This window comes from Odocoileus virginianus, chromosome 20, assembly GCF_023699985.2.
Source record: "Odocoileus virginianus isolate 20LAN1187 ecotype Illinois chromosome 20, Ovbor_1.2, whole genome shotgun sequence".
Taxonomy (NCBI): domain Eukaryota; kingdom Metazoa; phylum Chordata; class Mammalia; order Artiodactyla; family Cervidae; genus Odocoileus; species Odocoileus virginianus.
Window position 1 is genome coordinate 21,647,390 of NC_069693.1, and position 18,175 is coordinate 21,665,564.

Consider the following 18,175-nt stretch of genomic DNA (forward strand, 5'->3'; position numbering starts at 1 on the left):
TGAATTCTTTTTAATGGCTGAGTAATATTCCATGGTGTATATGTACCACAGCTTCCTCATCCATTCATCTGCTGATGGGCATCTAGGTTGCTTCCATGTCCTGGCTATTATAAACAGTGCTGCGATGAACATTGGGGTGCATGTGTCTCTTTCAGATCTGGTTTCCTTGGTGTGTATGCCCAGAAGTGGGATTGCTGGGTCACATGGCAGTTCTATTTCCAGCTTTTTAAGAAATCTCCACACTGTTTTCCATAGTGGCTGTACTAATTGGCATTCCCACCAACAGTGTAAGAGGGTTCCCTTTTCTCCACACCCTCTCCAGCATTTATTGCTTGTAGACTTTTGGATAGCAGCCATCCTGACTGGCATATAACGGTACCTCATTGTGGTTTTGATTTGCATTTCTCTGATAATGAGTGATGTTGAGCATCTTTTCATGTGTTTGTTAGCCATCTGTATGTCTTCCTTGGAGAAATGTCTGTTGAGTTCTTTGGCCCATTTTTTGATTGGGTCATTTATTTTTCTGGAGTTGAGCTGGAGGAGTTGCTTGTATATTTTTGAGATTAATCCTCTGTCTGTTGCTTTGTTTGCTATTATTTTCTCCCAATCTGAGGGCTGTCTTTTCACCTTGCTTATAGTTTCCTTTGTTGTGCAAAAGCTTTTAAGTTTCATTAGGTCCCATTTGTTTATTTTTGCTTTTATTTCTAAAATTCTGGGATGTGGGTCATAGAGGATCCTGCTGTGATTTATGTCGGAGAGTGTTTTGCCTATGTTCTCCTCTAGGAGTTTTATAGTTTCTGGTCTTACATTTAGATCTTTAATCCATTTTGAGTTTATTTTTGTGTATGGTGTTAGAAAGTGTTCTAGTTTCATTCTTTTACAGGTGGTTGACCAGTTTTCCCAGCACCACTTGTTAAAGAGGTTGTCTTTTTTCCATTGTATATCCTTGCCTCCTTTGTCGAAGATAAGGTGACCGTAGGTTCCTGGATTTATCTCTGGGCTTTCTATTCTGTTCCATTGATCTATATTTCTGTCTTTGTGCCAGTACCATACTGTCTTGATGACTGTGGCTTTGTAGTATAGTCTGAAGTCAGGCAGATTGATTCCTCCAGTTAAAGACCATTACAGTATACTAACACATATATATGGAATTTAGAAAGATGGTAACGATAACCCTATATGCAAAACAGAAAAAGAGACTCAGATGTATAGAACAGACTTGTGGACTCTAGGAGAAGGCGAGGGTGGGATGTTTCAAGAGAACAGCATTGAAACATGTATATTATCTAGGGTGAAACAGATCACCAGCCCAGGTTGGGTGCATGAAACAAGTGCTCGGGCCTGGTGCACTGGGAAGACCCAGAGGGATCGGGTGGAGAGGGAGGTGGGAGGGGGGACCGGGATGGGGAACACATGTAAATCCATGGCTAATTCATTTCAATGTATGACAAAAACTACTGTAATGATGTAAAGTAATTAGCCTCGAACTAATAAAAATAAATGGAAAAAAAAAAAGATTCAAGGGAAGGACTGACAGAACGGGGAAAAAAAGGAAAGGAAGAAGGAAAAAAAGGGGGCAAAGGGACTTCTCTGGCAGTCCAGTGGTTAAGACCCCAAGCATCCAATGCAGGGCATTTGGCTTCAATGCCTGGTCAGGGAACTGAGATCCCATATGCTTTGCAGCCAAAAGTAAAATTTAAAAATTTTTTTAATTAAAACAAAAGGAGGTAAAGACTGAAACAAGGAAAAGCAGGATCTGTTTCAATTCTTCAGTACACATCTCAGTACCTGAAACTGTCTTAGCTATTTGTTTGCATGTTTATTTTCTGTCTCCCCTATCACTAGGACATTTCTGTCTTGTTTGTCCACATAGTAGATGCTTAATATGTGGTGGCTGATTGACCAAATTCCACACCAACCTGATAATCAAAGATGAAATCAAGAGCAAATATTTTGGAACTTTCCAGCCACTCCTCTCATTTCTCATGACTATAACAAACTCCGCCTAGTCTCCATAACCTGGGTGTTTAAAAGAATTAAAAATTTTGGGGCCACACCTACACAGACTGGTTCATTTGTGCTTTAATCACATCTGCCTGCCTACAGAAACAAATATTTTAAAAGGTAAGGAAAAGTCTGTGTGACAGTCTGGGCTGTGCTTCAGTAGAACTAGACACTAGTCCTTGAACTAGACACTAGGACTATTAATTGTACAGAAGAAACTGGATTAAACTTACTGCAGTTTTTTTTCAGGGCTCTTAAGTCCTTAATTCAAGCATGCTTTTCTTTTTCCCAGAAGTAGCGGGGGCCATTGTGCTTAGTTACTTCTGCAATTGCTAGAGGATAGAAGCAAAGACTCAAAGAATTTAAGCGGTGGAAGGAACTTCTGGGCACTACTTAACTTGTTTCCTTCTTATCAGATGTTTCTTTCTTATCGTTTGTCCCCCAAATATCAGGATTTCACCTTCTAAGAACACTTCCCAACTCAAAGCATTTTCTGACCAGCATCACTGGCAGTACCTAGACGTGTGTTTGGAAATGCAGGATTTCAGACTTATTCCAGAGCCATGGAATGTGTCACATCACAAGACCCCCAGGTGACTAATGCACAGTTTGAGAAGTACGTAGCATTTCTGGACATGCTGAACCAGTGCTACTATCTCCAACAGTGTGCACTTATCATTAGCACTTACCTACAAGCTGGACTAATGGAACAAGGAAAATTCATAAGTGAAGTTTTCCCAAATGCCCCCTGTAGAATTCAGGACCTGTGAATTAGGGAAAGAAAAGACAGGCTCAAAGGATAAAACTCAAAAGTAATTACAAAACTTATTGGCAAAATGGTGATCTTTTTTTTTTAAATGAATACACTGAGATTCATTAAACTACTCTAAAAGTTTTTTAAGAGAATATCTTTTTAATTATATTTTATTTACACTTGTGTATTTGTTTGGTTGCACTGTGTAGCATGTGGGATCTTAGTTCCCCAACCAGGGATCGAACCTGTGCCCCTGCATTGGGAGTCTTAGCCATTAGAACACCAGGGAAGTCCCCTGAAAGTTTCATAATATTTTTTTAAGTAATAACATGTTTTAATAAACATTTTTTTAAGTAATTTCTGACTCAAGTTAGTGATAACTACCAGTCCCACCAAGAGGCACTTGTGGTGGGAAAGTGTAGTCAAGAACGTGTATCTGCCCAAAGTGAAGACTAACAGGGAATGGGGGAAAAGTAAAGTTTATGAACCAGGCCCCCTGGGTCTTTCATTTAATCCCCCATCACAGCTCTGTTAGGTAACACCACTTTAACTAAGTGATTGAATTTAGCATCAACAAACCTGGGACAAACTAGTATTGTATGCCCCCTGGTGAAGCATATGGGGGAAGTAAATGTCCTCATTGATGTGGTCCTCTCCTCTAAGCAATAATTCAGGCACTTGGGCTCCTTCCATTCTGTGCTCTGCCATCCTCAACTGAAGGCTTCTAAAGCAGCACTAGTAAAAGGATTTTCAAAGTGAGGCTGGAGACCATGCACCAATAGCACCAATTTGCCCTTTTTTTGGCAGGGAGTAGGGTATAGAAATGGAGAGGGTTCAGGGTTAGATTAATTTCTGGTAAAGACTGCCCACAGCAGATGCTACACAGAGTTAAGGAAGCTGAGAAGTTCAAGTGGCTAGCAAGAATGTGGCTGAGTACTGCACCAGGGGTAAATGTTGGAAAAAACTAGAATAACAACAATGCAGAGGAGTTGATGGACTTGGGAGAGAAGTGTGGAGAGATCAGAATGTTGAATAATGTCTAAGTATAAACTGTGATCAAGCTGGAGGGCAAGCAAATTGTAGCGAGTTACTTATATATCAAGGGTTAAGATTCCTAAAATAGCCTAGTTCAAGATCACCTTAAGAAACAAAGGTGTGGCTGTGGGAGTGGGTGGACATAATAGGGGTGGGATTTACAGCCAGATAGGCAGGAGGCCTTAATAGGTGTTGGTTGGATTATCCACAGAAATACTGAAATTTCCCACATGTCAAGGTCCTAAGTAAACAGAGTATACAGAAAGGTTATAAAGTAATATAGCCTATATTTTATTTTTTTTTTAATTTTATTGGAGTATAATTGATTTACAATGTTGTGTTATAGCCTATATGTTAAAGGATAGTTATTGTGTGACTCAGAGAACAGAGATCCTGAAAGGACAATCAATATGTTAGACTTCTCAGTTCAGTTCAGTTCAGTCCCTCAGTCGTGTCCAACTCTTTACGACCCCATGGACTGTAGTACGCCAGGCTCCCTGTCCATCACCAACTCCTGGAGCTTACTCAAACTCACGTCCATTGAGTTGGTGATGCCATCCAACCATCTCATCCTCTGTTGTCCCCTTCTCCTCCTGCCTTCAATCATTCCCAGCATCAGGATCTTTTCAAATGAGACTTCTAGACTGAGAAAAAAAGCAATTTCAAACAGGCTGAAAGGATGGCACTGTCTTTCAGGAAACAGCCAAGTTACACTTAAGGAAAAAAGGTGAAGGAAATATTCTCAACAATTTGGGAATGGCACAGAAGTTTATCTGCCATGGAAGAAGAATTCCAGGGGAAAATAATGGAAGGAGGAAGCAAGAGGTGGAGGGACCAAAAAGTATGGGAATTTCTATAACAATATCACAAACCAGATAATGTGAAAATAAAAATGTGGGCTTCAAAACACCTAAATATGTTAAATCAAATATAAAAGACATACTTTCAGATTCAGAGCTAATTTTGCAAGAGGGTAAGGTTACCTATCAAGGATCACAAAGAGAGAACTAAAAACTAGAAGGAAAAAAAACAAAGATTATGGTTGGGACTTCACTGAAGATCCAGTGGTTAATAATCTGCCTTCCAAAACAGGGGACGAAGGTTTGATCCCTGGTCCAGGAACTAGGCCTGCTCATGCCACAACTACTGAGCCTACTTTCCACAAGTACTGAAGCTCTCTTGCTCTAGAGCCTGTGCTCTGCAACAAGAGAAGCCTGCCCACCTCAACTAGAGAGAAGCCCCTGCATTCCACTACAAACACTCAACGCAGCCAAAACTAATTTTTTTTTTAAAGAGTATGGTTATGCTGGTGCTATCTCAGTAACCAGGCTTCCCAAGTGACTCAGTGGTAAAGAATCAGCCTTCCAATGCAAGAGACACCAGTTTGATCCCTGGGTGGGGAAGATCCCCTGGTGGAGGAAATGGCAACCCATTTCAGTATTCTTGCCAGACGAATCCCATGGACAGAGGAGCCTGGTGGCCTACAGTCCGTGGGATCATAAAGAATCAGACACAACTGAGCAACTGAACCCAGCACACATCTCAGTAATCAAGAGGTTTGGATTTTAAGATGCGGAGAGGAGGCCTTCGGCTCAAGTAAGGCAGGGAGTCGGAATTTAAACTCTGCATGAAATCAGGACCCTCCAAATGCTAAGCTTGAACAAAAGGATGAATTAAAAATTAACCTCTCTTGGTCTGCCTTTTGGAATATAAAAAAACCTCTCCCATGAGAATCTGTAACCATAGGCATCCCTTCAGATGGATTTGGTGTTCAACTGCATTCTACCTACCTGAATGGTCTGGAACCCCAAGCTGAGAAATTTACATGAGAAGTGATCCTAATCCAGGAGTTTTAATAACAGAAAAGACAAACAGAAGGGGCACTGGGGGATATTCTAAAATTGTGTTGACTGTGGTATGACTGTCCTTCATTCTATTATTGTGCTTTATTGCATTGACTGATTTTTTTCAGTCAGTGTAGAACCATTCTCATATTCCAGGAATAAATCCCACTTGGTCAAATCTGCTGTTGAATTCAGATTGCTGGTCCTATGCTCATCTTCTCTATCTTGTTCCAATTTTAGTACATGTGCTGCTAAAGCAAGAAGTCCCTGTGGTTTTATTTTTTAAACGGTGGATAATGTACTTTTGCATTTCAGTTTTCAAGTGAGTAAATATCTCAAGGAGCAAGAATTACTTTCCATGCCTGAAACGTTGACAAAAATTAAGACCCACATGCTCATTCACAGACTCTTTTCTTCCCAGAACTGGCATCACCTCCTTCCTACATAATACACCTCAACTGTAATATCAGAAAGCAACCCTTTCTTCAGAAGGTGCTGTACAATAATCTAACCCACAGAGAGAATCCAGATTTGAGGTTTCTATGTCACCACATGAAACCCATCTGCAAACTGTTTAAAGTAAGAGTATGAACATCATGTCCATGGAAGCAACCTAGATGCCCATCAGCAGACGAATGGATAAGAAAGCTATGGCACATATATACACAATGGAATATTACTCAGCCATTAAAAAGAATACATTTGAATCAATTCTAATGAGATGGATGAAACTGGAGCCCATTATACAGAGTGAAGTAAGCCAGAAAGATAAATACCAATATAGTATACTAACGCATATATATGGAATTTAAAAAGATGGTAATGATAACCCTATATGCAGGACAGAAAAAGAGACACAGATGTATAGAACAGACTTTTGGACTCTGTGGGAGAAGGCGAGGGTGGGATGTTTTGAGAGAACAGCATCGAAACATGTATATTATCTAGGGTGAAACAGATCGCCAGCCCAGGTTGGATGCAGGAGACAAGTGCTTGGGCCTGGTGCACTAGGAAGACCCAGAGGGATCGGGTGGAGAGGGAGGTGGGAGGGGGGATTGGGATGGGGAATACATGTAAATCCATGACTGATTCATGTCAATGTATGGCAAAAACCACTACAATATTGTAAAGTAATTAGCCTCCAACTAATAAAAATAAATGGGGAAAAGAATGAACATCACGTCCCTGGAACTCACTTCTCCAAAGAATTCGATAATTCAACCTTTAGGGTACTTAAATTCGGCCCCTCAAGCACAGTAATGTGTGGTGTTCTTGGAGTTCAGCGGAGGATTCATCTTTCTGGCTCAGTAGAAATCCAAACACTTATGTCAGGTACTCGGGACCGTGAAAAGCAAGATTCTTTGAAGAAAAGTTCCAGGGACCATACTTTTGAAAACTGACAACAGCTACTGGGAATTTCTTTTCCCGTTTCACAACTCAGGGAACTTACTGGCACCTGCCTAGAGCTAGGACTGGTTAACAGGTGTTCACAATACCTAGGGATAACTTGTCGACTTGCAGGAAGCCTCCCGCCTGGCGGGGCCCAAAGGGAGGGGGGGTGAAGGGGGAGGAAGGGACTCTCTCAAGGCGTGCGGTCAAGAAACAGACTAAAGAGGAAACAATACAGAAGACTGAGGAGAAGTAACCGCCTCACCTACGGAGACAAATTATGGCCGTCGTCTGCTTCCAGAATACGCCCCCTAGCCCCAGATTGCGCATGCGCCCTGAGCAGTGCGGCGCGCACCCCCCACCCCCCCGCCCCGTTCCCCCCGAAACTGCGCCTGCGCAGGCGTGGGTTCTTTCCCCACTGTCCACAACACCCACTTCACTCCCCAACCCCGGTCTTCGAAAGCCGCCAACCCAGTGCGTACCCGGGCGTTCGTGGTTGCTAGGGACTAGAGTGGGATGGTTTGTGGTACCAGGTCAGTGATAACTCGCCAGTTACTGGGTAAACAATGCTTTGGTTAGACTTCACAGCCTCGAGCCTTTGTCTGCGAACTGTTAACGCATCCTTCGTTTATCCTCGCATACTCGGACGCCCTGCTGTCGCCATCCTCAAAGCGGCTGGAAATTGCCTCTTGAGAATTTTAATCTTGTTTGGGAAGCAGCCCCGACCAATGGTTCCCTTTTTTTTTTTTTTAGTCTAGGATCACCCATGATGTGATGGACACCTCAGAAATGTCATCCCTCCTTTGATTTCCATAGGAAGCTGAATTAGAAAGTTGTGCTTATTCATGTCCGACTCTTTGCGACCCCATGGACTGTAGCCCAGCAGGCTCCTCTCACCATGGGGATTCTCCAGGCAGGAATACTGGAGTGGGTTGCCATGCCCTCCTCCAGGGGAATCTTCCCAACCCAGGGATCGAACCTAGGTCTCCCGCATTGCAGGCAGATTGTTTACCGTCTGAGCCACCAGGGAAGACCAAGTAATAGTTAACTTTGAAGAAAAAAAAAAAAAGAGAAGAAGGAAAAATTAATGTAAACATTTACGTGTACACAGAATAATCTCGAAGAACTGGACAGCAACTGCCCCTGTGATTACCTCAGGAGAGAAATGGGTGGCTGAAGGATGGGCATGAATGTTTTGGGTTTTTTGTGGTTTTTTGCATCGTTTGAAATTTGTCCAATACGTGTGTGTGTTTTAATTTTTGAATGTTCATTTGACTCCCTTACCAAAATGTAGATATCAAGGAAATTTGGAAACTTAAGACATCTGTCTAGATGCCGTAATGCTGGATAGAATTATACATTATGTGTGAAGATAAAACGTTTTGTGTAAACCACTAAGTTTTCCTGTTTATTTCTGGACAAACATCCTTGGGAATTGGGGCGGGAAGTACAGGAAAAGAGCCAGGAATTTTCAAAAAGTCGGCAGGGTTGGCATACAGGAAACAAATTTTTATCATCTCAATCACTTGTATATTCCTTTTGGATTTGATGAAGAAAATTGAAGGGTAAATTTTAGTTGATTTCACTAAAGTCCAACTAGATTGGAAAGGGGACATTTGATGTTTATTTTTGTAAAGGAAGTTAATTGAGTGTGGCTGGCAGGGTTGGGACTCGAAGTTCCTATTCTAGACAAGGAAAACATCCCTTAGTAAGGAATCTCCAGGATGATTATGATACATTCCTTCCCCTAACCTTGTAAGATAACTTCAGGTTCCCTCCTCCAAGGGAATGGTGAGGAAAAAAACTAGGCAACTGTGCCTAAGAGGATTTGCAGACAAAAAGCTCATATTGAAAAAAGATCCTGGACACACCTCATTCTCTTGGTTAGCTGAACCAGTTCAGCTTGTTACCCAGTAAGTGGTTAGTGGATCTAAGCAACAAAGAAATAAATGAAACCTAGTGGGTAATACATCAACCAGGTTGAGCAATAAGCAGCACCTGGGGATAGAAATTCCCCACAGAGGAGAAAAATGGCATCACAGAAGAGAATACTTAGTAAAATTTATTAAAATAAAAAAAGAAAAACAATAATTTATGCCCTTGGCAAAATAAAAGATCTTGTCAATATAAATGTTTCTTAGAAAACATATGAAAAGATAATATATATCAATAAATCAGTATCAATGTTACAGCAAAAGTAATAATGATTGTATAACACTGACAAGTGAGGATAATTCTGGCCCTTACACAGCAGCATTTCTGGAAGGTCCTCTGATTCCTCCTTTTTTTTTAGTACATATATGCCTTCATTTTAAGAAAGCCTGATATACATATATCTATATTTAGAAATTCTATCAATTAAATTTATTTGTGTCACAAAATAATTCTCTACCAAAAAATCAAGTTTCTGTAATGTATCCTTCAAATTGGCAAATTTTCTTAATGTGTTTAAAATTAACCAAATACATGTGTCCCCAACTTCTTTCCTTCTAGCACTACTACATACAGTGAGGTATACCTGAAGTGAGCCAGAAAAGTTGGGCTTCAAACCTGACTAGAGAGAGTGTGTTCTTACTTAGAGTAAGAGGAAATAGTTGGGGGCACAAGTTCCCTCAATCTTAGGATTGATTCGTTTCTCAAATCCTAAGCTCTTGATTTTCTTGTCCCTGCTGTTTCCTGGGCAACTTTGTTCACCTAGTACTCTCAAGATAAAAGGAGGAAGTCAAATGGGAGAGGGGCGGGTTAATGAATTAGTGAGTCACTCCAGCAGAGCACAGTGAGATGAAATCTGGGGTTCAGAGTGTGTGTGTGCGGCTATAGCTGGGGGAAAGCCAGAGCAATTCTCTGCCCTTGATGTGGTGTTTGTGAGGCTCCTCTCCCAGCAGGACCACCTGATTCCTGGAGGGGCAGCAGGGCTTAGTCCAGTTTCCCCAGCCAGAAGGCACACGTACTCAGGAGAATGGACTCCATCCTATTTGTCACATTCCTCCTGGCTCCCTTCAGCACAATGGTAGTGCTGTTCACAGAACTCCTGGATCCGGCTACAGGCCTCCAGCATCATCACTTCAGGGACTGTGATTACCACTCGGAAGAAATTTGGATACTCAAAGCACTGCAAAAATAAAAGCCTATTATTCTCAGAGCAGTTGAATCAGTGACTAGGCCACCCTAGTATAGCCAGGGCCCTAATCAGCAAGAGGCAGCAACACCGTTTACCCAGGGCTAACAGTTCCCACCACTGAGAAGCTGAACCAGTAACTGAGTTAATTTATCTTAAAAGGAATTTGTGGGACAAGCTTGATTTTCTGTCCTTTAGAATGTCCAACTACAATTTTTCTTCCTGAATCATATGGGATAATGATGAGGAAGAAACAAATTTTAAATAGAGGTCATGACACCCACCAGTAAGAATCTTTTCAAAAAAAGAGTACAGTAGTCCCTTAGTATCCATAGGGGGGTTGGTTCCATAACCTCCGAGAGTACTAAAATCCGAGGATGCTCAAGTTCTGTATATAAAATGGCATAGTACTTGCATAACCTACATACATCCTCCTGTGTACTTTAAACAATCTCTGGCTTACTTATAATACCTAATACAATGTAAATGCTATGTACATAGTTGTCAGGCTGCAGCAGATTCAAGTTTTGCTTTGGGGCATTTTCTGGAATTTTTTTTCTTCTAGTATTTTTCCATCCCCAGTTGGCTGAATACTTGGATGTAGAACCTGCACATATAAAGGCCAACTGTACACTGTGTTGGGGGAGGAAAAGGCTAAAGACCAGCTCAGGGAGAGCTCCCAAGGCACTATACACCATTGAGAGTTTCTAGAGAAACCTGAGAGGGATGTAAGCACTCACCGTTGCTGGGAGGCAGTGGACGGATTGCTCAGCAACTAACCGCTCCGTGAACTCCACATCATTCTCAAATTCTGGGAAATGTTCCATCTCAATTCCAACCTGTACCAATAACAGGGAGAGGCAAACTGATCATAAGAAGGGAAAACAGGCCACCTCCCTATGCCAGAAATCAGGGCAGGGACTGCTCTAAAAAATATCTTGGAATTCCACTACTGATAACTAAGAGTTCTTGCTCTTATGGCTTGTGGAATTTCTCATAGGGAAGAGAGGATATATTCATATTAATATTTTATTGAAGGGTTCTTTCTTGGATGCTGATAAATGAAAGCTGAAAATAGGATGCTAGTGTTCCTTTAAAAAGGCACTATTGGTACTATGGGCCAGGCTAGTCTTGATTGCATGGAAGTAACCTGCCCATTGAAAAATATTCAGCATTGCTGGCCTACAAGATGCCAATAGCACTTTTCAGTCCTTCTGAAAACAACATTCCTATATATCCCCACTCTGAGGGAACCAGATCTCCCCTGGTTGAGAACTACAATAGTGTGGAAAGCCTCTTATTTGTGTCCTATCATCTCTGTATCTATATATAAAATAATTCTCTGTATTGAAAAGTTGTCATTTTAAGAGGTTATTTTTTCTTTCTTTTTTTAGCACTGAGTTTAAACCATGTCAGTGGGACAATTCAGAACAAGGAAGTTCCTAAACTGGCTCAGGGGCCCGTCTGGTTGTCCTTGGAGCCCTAAAGACTGGCTTCCCTCACCTGCCAACAGGTGCCCGCCACCACATACTCACCATGAGGTACATGGCCCCAGAAGGGCGAATGGGCCGGAGTCCGGGGATGGCAACCAATGCCCCATAGCAGAGATCCGCATTGGACTATGAAAAGAGGCAGAGACATCAAGGATGAAAACTTAAGCTAAAGGAAAACTGGGTCATTAAAGAGACAGCCCACATCAAAGGCAGGGAACTTAGGTTTGCTCTGCTGGCATAAGGAGTTAATAATAAAAAAGTACTCTGCCCACTCACAGCTTTAGGCCGGGAGCAGAGCGGATTGCCAGAAGTTAGAGAAATGTATGGATGAATGTTGACAATGATGCCACCTTCTGCCAGAAGGTAGCCATAATGGCTCAAAATTCCACTGGAGGCATTCCCTGACTCCCAGAATGGAAGGCCACAGGCTGCCCTTACCTTGAGGAAGCTTAGAGTGTTGTGGTAGAACTCTTGAGGGGTGCGACACAGGATGCTTTTCAGAGCTCCCTGGACAAGGGTGCAGGGGCCCAGGATCCGTTGACTTAGTTTCGTCAGCCCATCTCGGATCTAAAAGCCCCCCAGCAAACACATTATTTAGCCTTTCTTAAGCATCCCTGCTGTGGAGATTCTTGCTCTGACCATTCTTTCTATAAAGTGTTTATTTTTATTTATTTTTAATTTTTTGTTGTTGTTATTATCTTCTATCTAGGCAGAGTTAGGGTTAGTTTTTGATATCTGGAGACGCGGTGGTGCCTCGTGTCATTCTTAAATCAGACCACCTGGGTTTGTAGCCCATCTCTGCCACACACTGACTGGGTGTGTGACTGAGAAAATTGTACAACCTATCTGAGTTCATTTTTATCAGCTGTAACATGGAGATAATACTAATACTGGCCTCACAGGGTTGTTGGGAGAATTACATTGAAATAAAGTACATAAAGCACTGGCACCTTGTAAGACCACAAATAGTATTAGGGATCATTACTGCTTGTTGCTTCTTTTTTTGTGGTAATAAAATTGTAGGTAGATGGAACTTCCTCACCAACACAGAAAAACTGAATTCTGGGGAGAAATAACTAGTACTATCTTTATCCAGTGTCTTTCCAGGCACACAGAACTACAGGGCCAAGAAAGGAAAATCTCACATCTATACCACTACAGTGAGATAAAGTAAGCAAGTAATAGGTAAACAAATAAATAAATATTTAGAATATATATATATATATTCTCACCTCATTGCCAAAAATATCTCTTCGGTCATGGATAAGGATCCAGCCCATCCTCCAGCCAGGAACCAGCCAGCGCTTGGCCAGCCCTCCACAGGACAGGATGGGGACATTGCTGCTGAGGGTGGCCAGAGGCTCAAATTTGGAATCTGAAAACACCTGAGGAGAAGAGGTGCTTCTTACAGTTGTTTTCTGGCTTCCCTCCAAATCCCATGCCTCCCCAAATTTTCCTTTTATCATTAAGCACAGGGCCTCAGATTTACAGGCTCTTTCTACCCTGAAGCATGACTGGGATCTCAAGAAGCTTCAAAGGGAACTATCCAAATACATTTAACCTAGTGTCCTGTCTGGGTTAAAAGAAGCCTAAAATGAGGAAACTGGTCCCAACCCAGTAATATGTACAACCCCTGACTCTCGGGAATGAATGAAATAATTAGATCCTGCCCAGACTCACCATGTCTCCATAGATCTCATCAGCTAAGATGGGGACACACTGCCTTGCAGCCACTGAAAATAAGAGAAACATGCTGATGTCATTTTTAATGTGAATTGCCTTAGCACTTAAATGTTTACCTGGGCTTATACTTTACACTTCATGTTTGTGGGTTTTGTCTTCCTCTTTAAGAACTACAAATTCTTCTCATGGTACAGAGCCTTCCAGGGCACAGAGCCTGAATTTGCCGTTTGATTAACTAGATATTTCAAATCCTTTCTTCCACATGAGGGGAGTGATAAAGAGGCAAGTCTTTTTCTCCTCCTTTCTACCTTTGCAGTGGCACACCACTCACTAGGGACCCCACTGGAGCCCTCCAACCTCTATACTAGTCTCGGAACTTAGTAAAGGACTTCTTTCTCACTCCAGGAAACAGCTAAAGGATTCCATCCCCATCTTCTTTCCTGTCAAGTGAAATCTGTTGGACTTACCTGCCAAAATTTTCTGGAGATGACGTCTACTGAACACTGACCCACAAGGGTTTGATGGATTGTTGACAATAAGACAAACTGTCTTTTCATCAATCAGAGATTCTAGTTGTTTCAGGTCAATTTCCCAATTCTTCTCTGGCTGGGGAGGGAAAAAAAGTGAAACAAGATGATTCTGAAAAATTTAGGAAGACTACTCACTTCACTCAAAGGTATAAATAAGTCACAAAATGTGTCTGTGGCCTCAGACTTTCCAGATCTTTCTCTGCTAAGATAATGGTCATGTATTTTTATGAAGTAGTAATTGAGCATTTGTATCTAAAATTATAATTTGTATCTAAAATTAAAAAGTCATTTACCAATAAATTGTAGAGTTTGACCTCAATTCCCATAGATTCAGCCAGAGTCCTGTAGAGAGAGAAGCCGGGTCTCGGAACTAGGATGTTTTGCCCTGGGTTGGCCAACACAGCCAAACATAGTTCAATAGCCTGACTGCAGCCACTTGTCAGAATGACATCCTATGAAGAAAAGTTTTGTTTTGTTAGGGGTTCCAACAGCAACAGGAGAAAAGGGATTATCAGATGAATGAGTGGGAAGCAAAAATTAGCTTACTTTTAAAAATCCTATGTAAAGTAGTGGGGACTGTACTAGGCCCAAATGGAAAGAAACGGATATGTTTATATATGTCCATATCTAGAGGTTGTTGGAAATGCTGGCCACTTAAAAGAAATAAATCACTTTAAAAAGGACAGGTTGGCTGTGACTCAGCAGACCTCCATAAGAGGTCATTATGACCTTGGACTTTTTCACCTGGTTGTTTATTTACTTTTGACCAGAGATTTGAAGCATGGCTCTTTTCTGAAATACAAAGGGCTCCCCTTAAGGTTAAGAAATGTTGACCTCCACCCTATCTATAAACAACAGAGTGGAGGGCATTTAAACTTGACCCTGCCATCAGTCCAATATGCCATGGAAACTCGATCCTCCCATCTAAGTGACCTTAGGTAAGTGAAGGGAACTACAGATTAATAAAAGACCCTATTGGTAAAATTAAAATTTTCAATTATTTGGTATATATGAATTACTGTTTTTCAATGATCTTTTGCAGAGAAGCAAATATAGGGTGACCTCTGAGTCCTTTGAGCCTCCTTGAGACAGACATCATGTAAGTTGTATGCAATGTTATTATCATACTATAATTACATTAAACATACTCACTGACTAGTGGCCTCCCCATATAAAAAGTCCTGGAATTGCCAAAGAGAAATTATCCTTAGTTTTTGTTTCCCTTGAAACCCTTATTCCTCACGGAACAGAAACAAAGGGTAGAGTTTGCCTGGTATTGCTTTAGAGCGGGCACCTTGTCTAGGGCTCACCTTAGCTTCCAGGGGTGCCTCGGGACAGTGGTAATAAGAAGCAACTTCCTCCCGACTGGATAAGTAGCCTGAGAGAAAAGAGCAGAAGGAGAAAGCTGGAAGTTTTCATCCCACAGCTGACAGCGATGCCCTTAAGTCACAGGTCTTCAAGGCTACCTTCTGTCCCAGACCAGAGCACATAGCATTCGGTTCAGCTCTCAGTCACTATAGTTAAAGGAGATTAACTTTATACCTTATAATTTTACAATAAGCACACAAATGTATAAATAATAACAAAAAGAGTTTACCAAACTATAAAATACTCTGTAGCATCCTGGTTACTGTGATTATGTTTTATTTTCTTCTAGATTATTTAATCTAAAATACAGGATTTAGATTATTCTTAAATCCCTTTCAGGGATTATATTTGAAAACTTGTAATTAATGAGTTTGTTACACTGGGTTCATTTTAACTTTTTCACATTGTATTGTATACCTATTAGTATTTTCCTTTTATATTTAAATTAAAATATTTTCCTTTTAAATTATATTCTCATGCAATGTTTCCAAATGTTGGCTTGCAAGCTTGAAGTATAGACAGTTTCATACCAATTATAATGTTTTACAGAATTGCTGTCCAAAAAGATTATTTTCCGTTACCAAAGCTAGAGGCAATATTTCCTAATGTTTGTTAACTTAATAGGTACAGATAGTTCTCTTGAAATTAATCAGCATTTCCTTAATTGTTAATAAAAAACACAGATAAATATTATCTGTGTTTCCTTTGGCATGAAGTGTTCATATCTTCTGAGTATTTGTCAAATGCAGACTTGGTTTTAGGTTTCAGGTTAAATCAGTTTCTTAATACTTTGAATATAAAGGTCATAATAAACATTTTAAAAAATTGTATTGAAGAATAGTTGATTTACAATGTGGTGTTAATTTCTGTTGTACAGCAAGGTGATTCAGTTATATATATTCTTTTTCATATTCCCTTTCATTATGTATAAACTCTTTTTATAACTAAATTTTAGTCTTATTTTGTTTTGATTTTTATTTATGAAGCTGTATAAAATGTAAATAATCAACCTAAAAATCATGTCCCTCATATCTCTTTAAAGTGTTTTTAAATTCTATTTTAGCATGAAGCTGGTTTTTATTCTGCACATACACACAGTGGGGAAGTGTGTGACACCGAAACAAAGGAGTCACTTATTTTACCAAAACGCTTAGGGTAGGAATGTTCAATATATGGAGAGAGTTACACCTAAATAAAATTATTCCAGTCTTAAACAACCTTCTGTCCTCTAATAGAACAACTCACTCTTTGCTGTTGTTTTTGTTTGTTTGTTTCTGCCTTGAAACAAGCACAGTTACACTGAGAGTGTGACCAGGACCATAATTAAAATAAATCTTGAATGTGCAGAGGAGGAGAAATAACGCCAAGAAGTATTTTCATAGAGCAGTAAGTAAATTGATTTAGGAGCTAGACAGCTCTGTCAAGAAGCAGCTGCAGCCAAACTCAAGGCCTCCGTGGAAAAAGAGCAATGATAGGATAGAAGCATTATTTGAGCAGAGTGCATAATGGAAACCTAGAGCAAGGAGGTGCCATAGTCCCAGAGGAAGCCAGGAAAGAAGTTGGACCTTGGTGGCTTGAGGTTAAACATTCTGAGACTCCTTTCCCCAAATTCAACAGCCATATTATCTTAGCCTCTCCTTAGGAATTATGCATCGGGAAAGCAAAGAGAACTGCTAGAAATTTATTACCGTCTGAAGAGCACAGACGATTTGGAAACTGCCAGATTAGCGTCTCAGAGGGAACTTACCAATGGAAGGGGCGTAGCCATTAAACTTCCCTGAATCAAGCGCATCTTTCATTGCTTGGGTAACTTCAGGATCTGTCAGCAGGTTTCCAAATACAGTAGGGTCCCCTTTTCAAGAACCACCAAGAGGTTATTCTTCCAAGCCCAGTACCCAGACCCACCCTCCACTTCCATCCTCTCTGCCCAACCCATGAGGATGGGGGTGAGAGGAACAATGCCTGGCTCTTGGTTAAGTGTACTCAACTCACCAATCGATAAAGCAATCATGGTCTTGTTTGGATTTGGCTTCACCTTCATGTTGTCCACAATGGCCCGGATGGGATTGAAAGTTTTGTTGGACATGTCCGAAGGCCTCACGGACCATCTGGCCTTCCTGCTTTTCAGTTTTCCCAGCACGGAGCTTCTCCCAGTGATGTTGACATGCACATCCAGAACTGAGGGGAGGCTCCCATGGTCCTGCATCTGAATTACGTATGGGTCCATGACTAGCAAAGACTATGGGGAAAAGAAGGGGTCACTGTGACTCTAAGAACAGATACAGTCCAGTGGGGCAGCTACAGTTGGACCTAAACACTGGGGTGACTTTGCCAGACATCTCTTTTCAAACTCCTTTCACATGTAAAGCAGCTTTGAATGAATGAGGGCAATTTTAAGACTTCTCACTCAGATGGAAAATAAGCAAAATAACCATTCTACAATATTAGCAGAGTGTTCCACTGAATGCTTATCTACTGTGAGATTCACTATGTGCTACATCATCACCATGAAAATTTAACCATGCTCTCAGCAAAACCAAGGAAGAATGACATGAAAACTAATGTTAAATAAGGAAAGCATAGGTATCCCTTCCATTCCGTGCAAGGAAGAGTCTCCTTACACTTCAACAGACTATGTCTTGTCCTGTACAAAGAATAACCAGGAAGAACTATTCCATATTGTTAGAAATTTAGTGTTAACATTATCATTAGTAAAAATAAAGCCCTATTCTATAAGCAGCTTACTGCCCTGTGGAAAAAGAAGTCAATACACCACAAAAAAAAAAAAAAAAACATGCATCCCAAATCACAAGGTAAGCTGAGGCTTGAGATTTTACCTTGCCAGTAAAGGAGAAGCAGCCTCCAAGCAGCCAAACCAGGAAGTTGCCTAAGTTCTTTGACAAGTGACAGTGACAGTGAATTCAGATGCAACCTCTGATGCCTGAAATAGTCCCACA

General features: G+C 41.0%; 2 protein-coding genes across 7 annotated transcripts in view; both read right to left on the reverse strand.

Annotated features, from left to right (window-relative positions):
- ZNF19 (zinc finger protein 19) overlaps positions 1–7,356 on the reverse strand; it is a 102,640-nt gene extending 95,284 nt beyond the window's left edge. For 3 of the 5 annotated variants that reach the window (XM_070451052.1, XM_070451050.1, XM_070451054.1), the window contains exon 1: positions 2,694–7,356. In XM_070451052.1, coding sequence (XP_070307153.1) covers positions 2,694–2,728 — 35 coding nt within the window. In that variant the 5' untranslated portion in view covers positions 2,729–7,356. The remainder of the gene's footprint in view (positions 1–2,693) is intronic. The other 2 variants (XM_070451051.1, XM_070451055.1) reach the window with 2 other exon arrangements.
- A 1,719-nt stretch (positions 7,357–9,075) lies between these two features.
- On the reverse strand, positions 9,076–18,166 carry TAT (tyrosine aminotransferase). 2 transcript variants are annotated; one of them, XM_020901838.2, is made up of 12 exons: positions 18,056–18,166; positions 17,211–17,457; positions 16,966–17,070; positions 15,161–15,228; positions 14,144–14,302; positions 13,788–13,926; positions 13,318–13,370; positions 12,870–13,022; positions 12,076–12,204; positions 11,680–11,763; positions 10,885–10,983; positions 9,076–10,138 (listed from the first exon to the last, which is right to left on the reverse strand). In XM_020901838.2, exons 2-12 carry the CDS (start codon positions 17,443–17,445, stop codon positions 9,998–10,000), a joined length of 1,365 nt encoding a protein of 454 aa, XP_020757497.2. In that variant the 5' UTR covers positions 17,446–17,457; positions 18,056–18,166; the 3' UTR covers positions 9,076–9,997. The 2 variants fall into 2 exon arrangements, with proteins under 2 accessions (XP_020757497.2, XP_070307158.1); XM_070451057.1 differs by having other exon boundaries at positions 17,211–17,424; positions 18,056–18,158.
- Between the last annotated feature and the right edge of the window lie 9 nt (positions 18,167–18,175).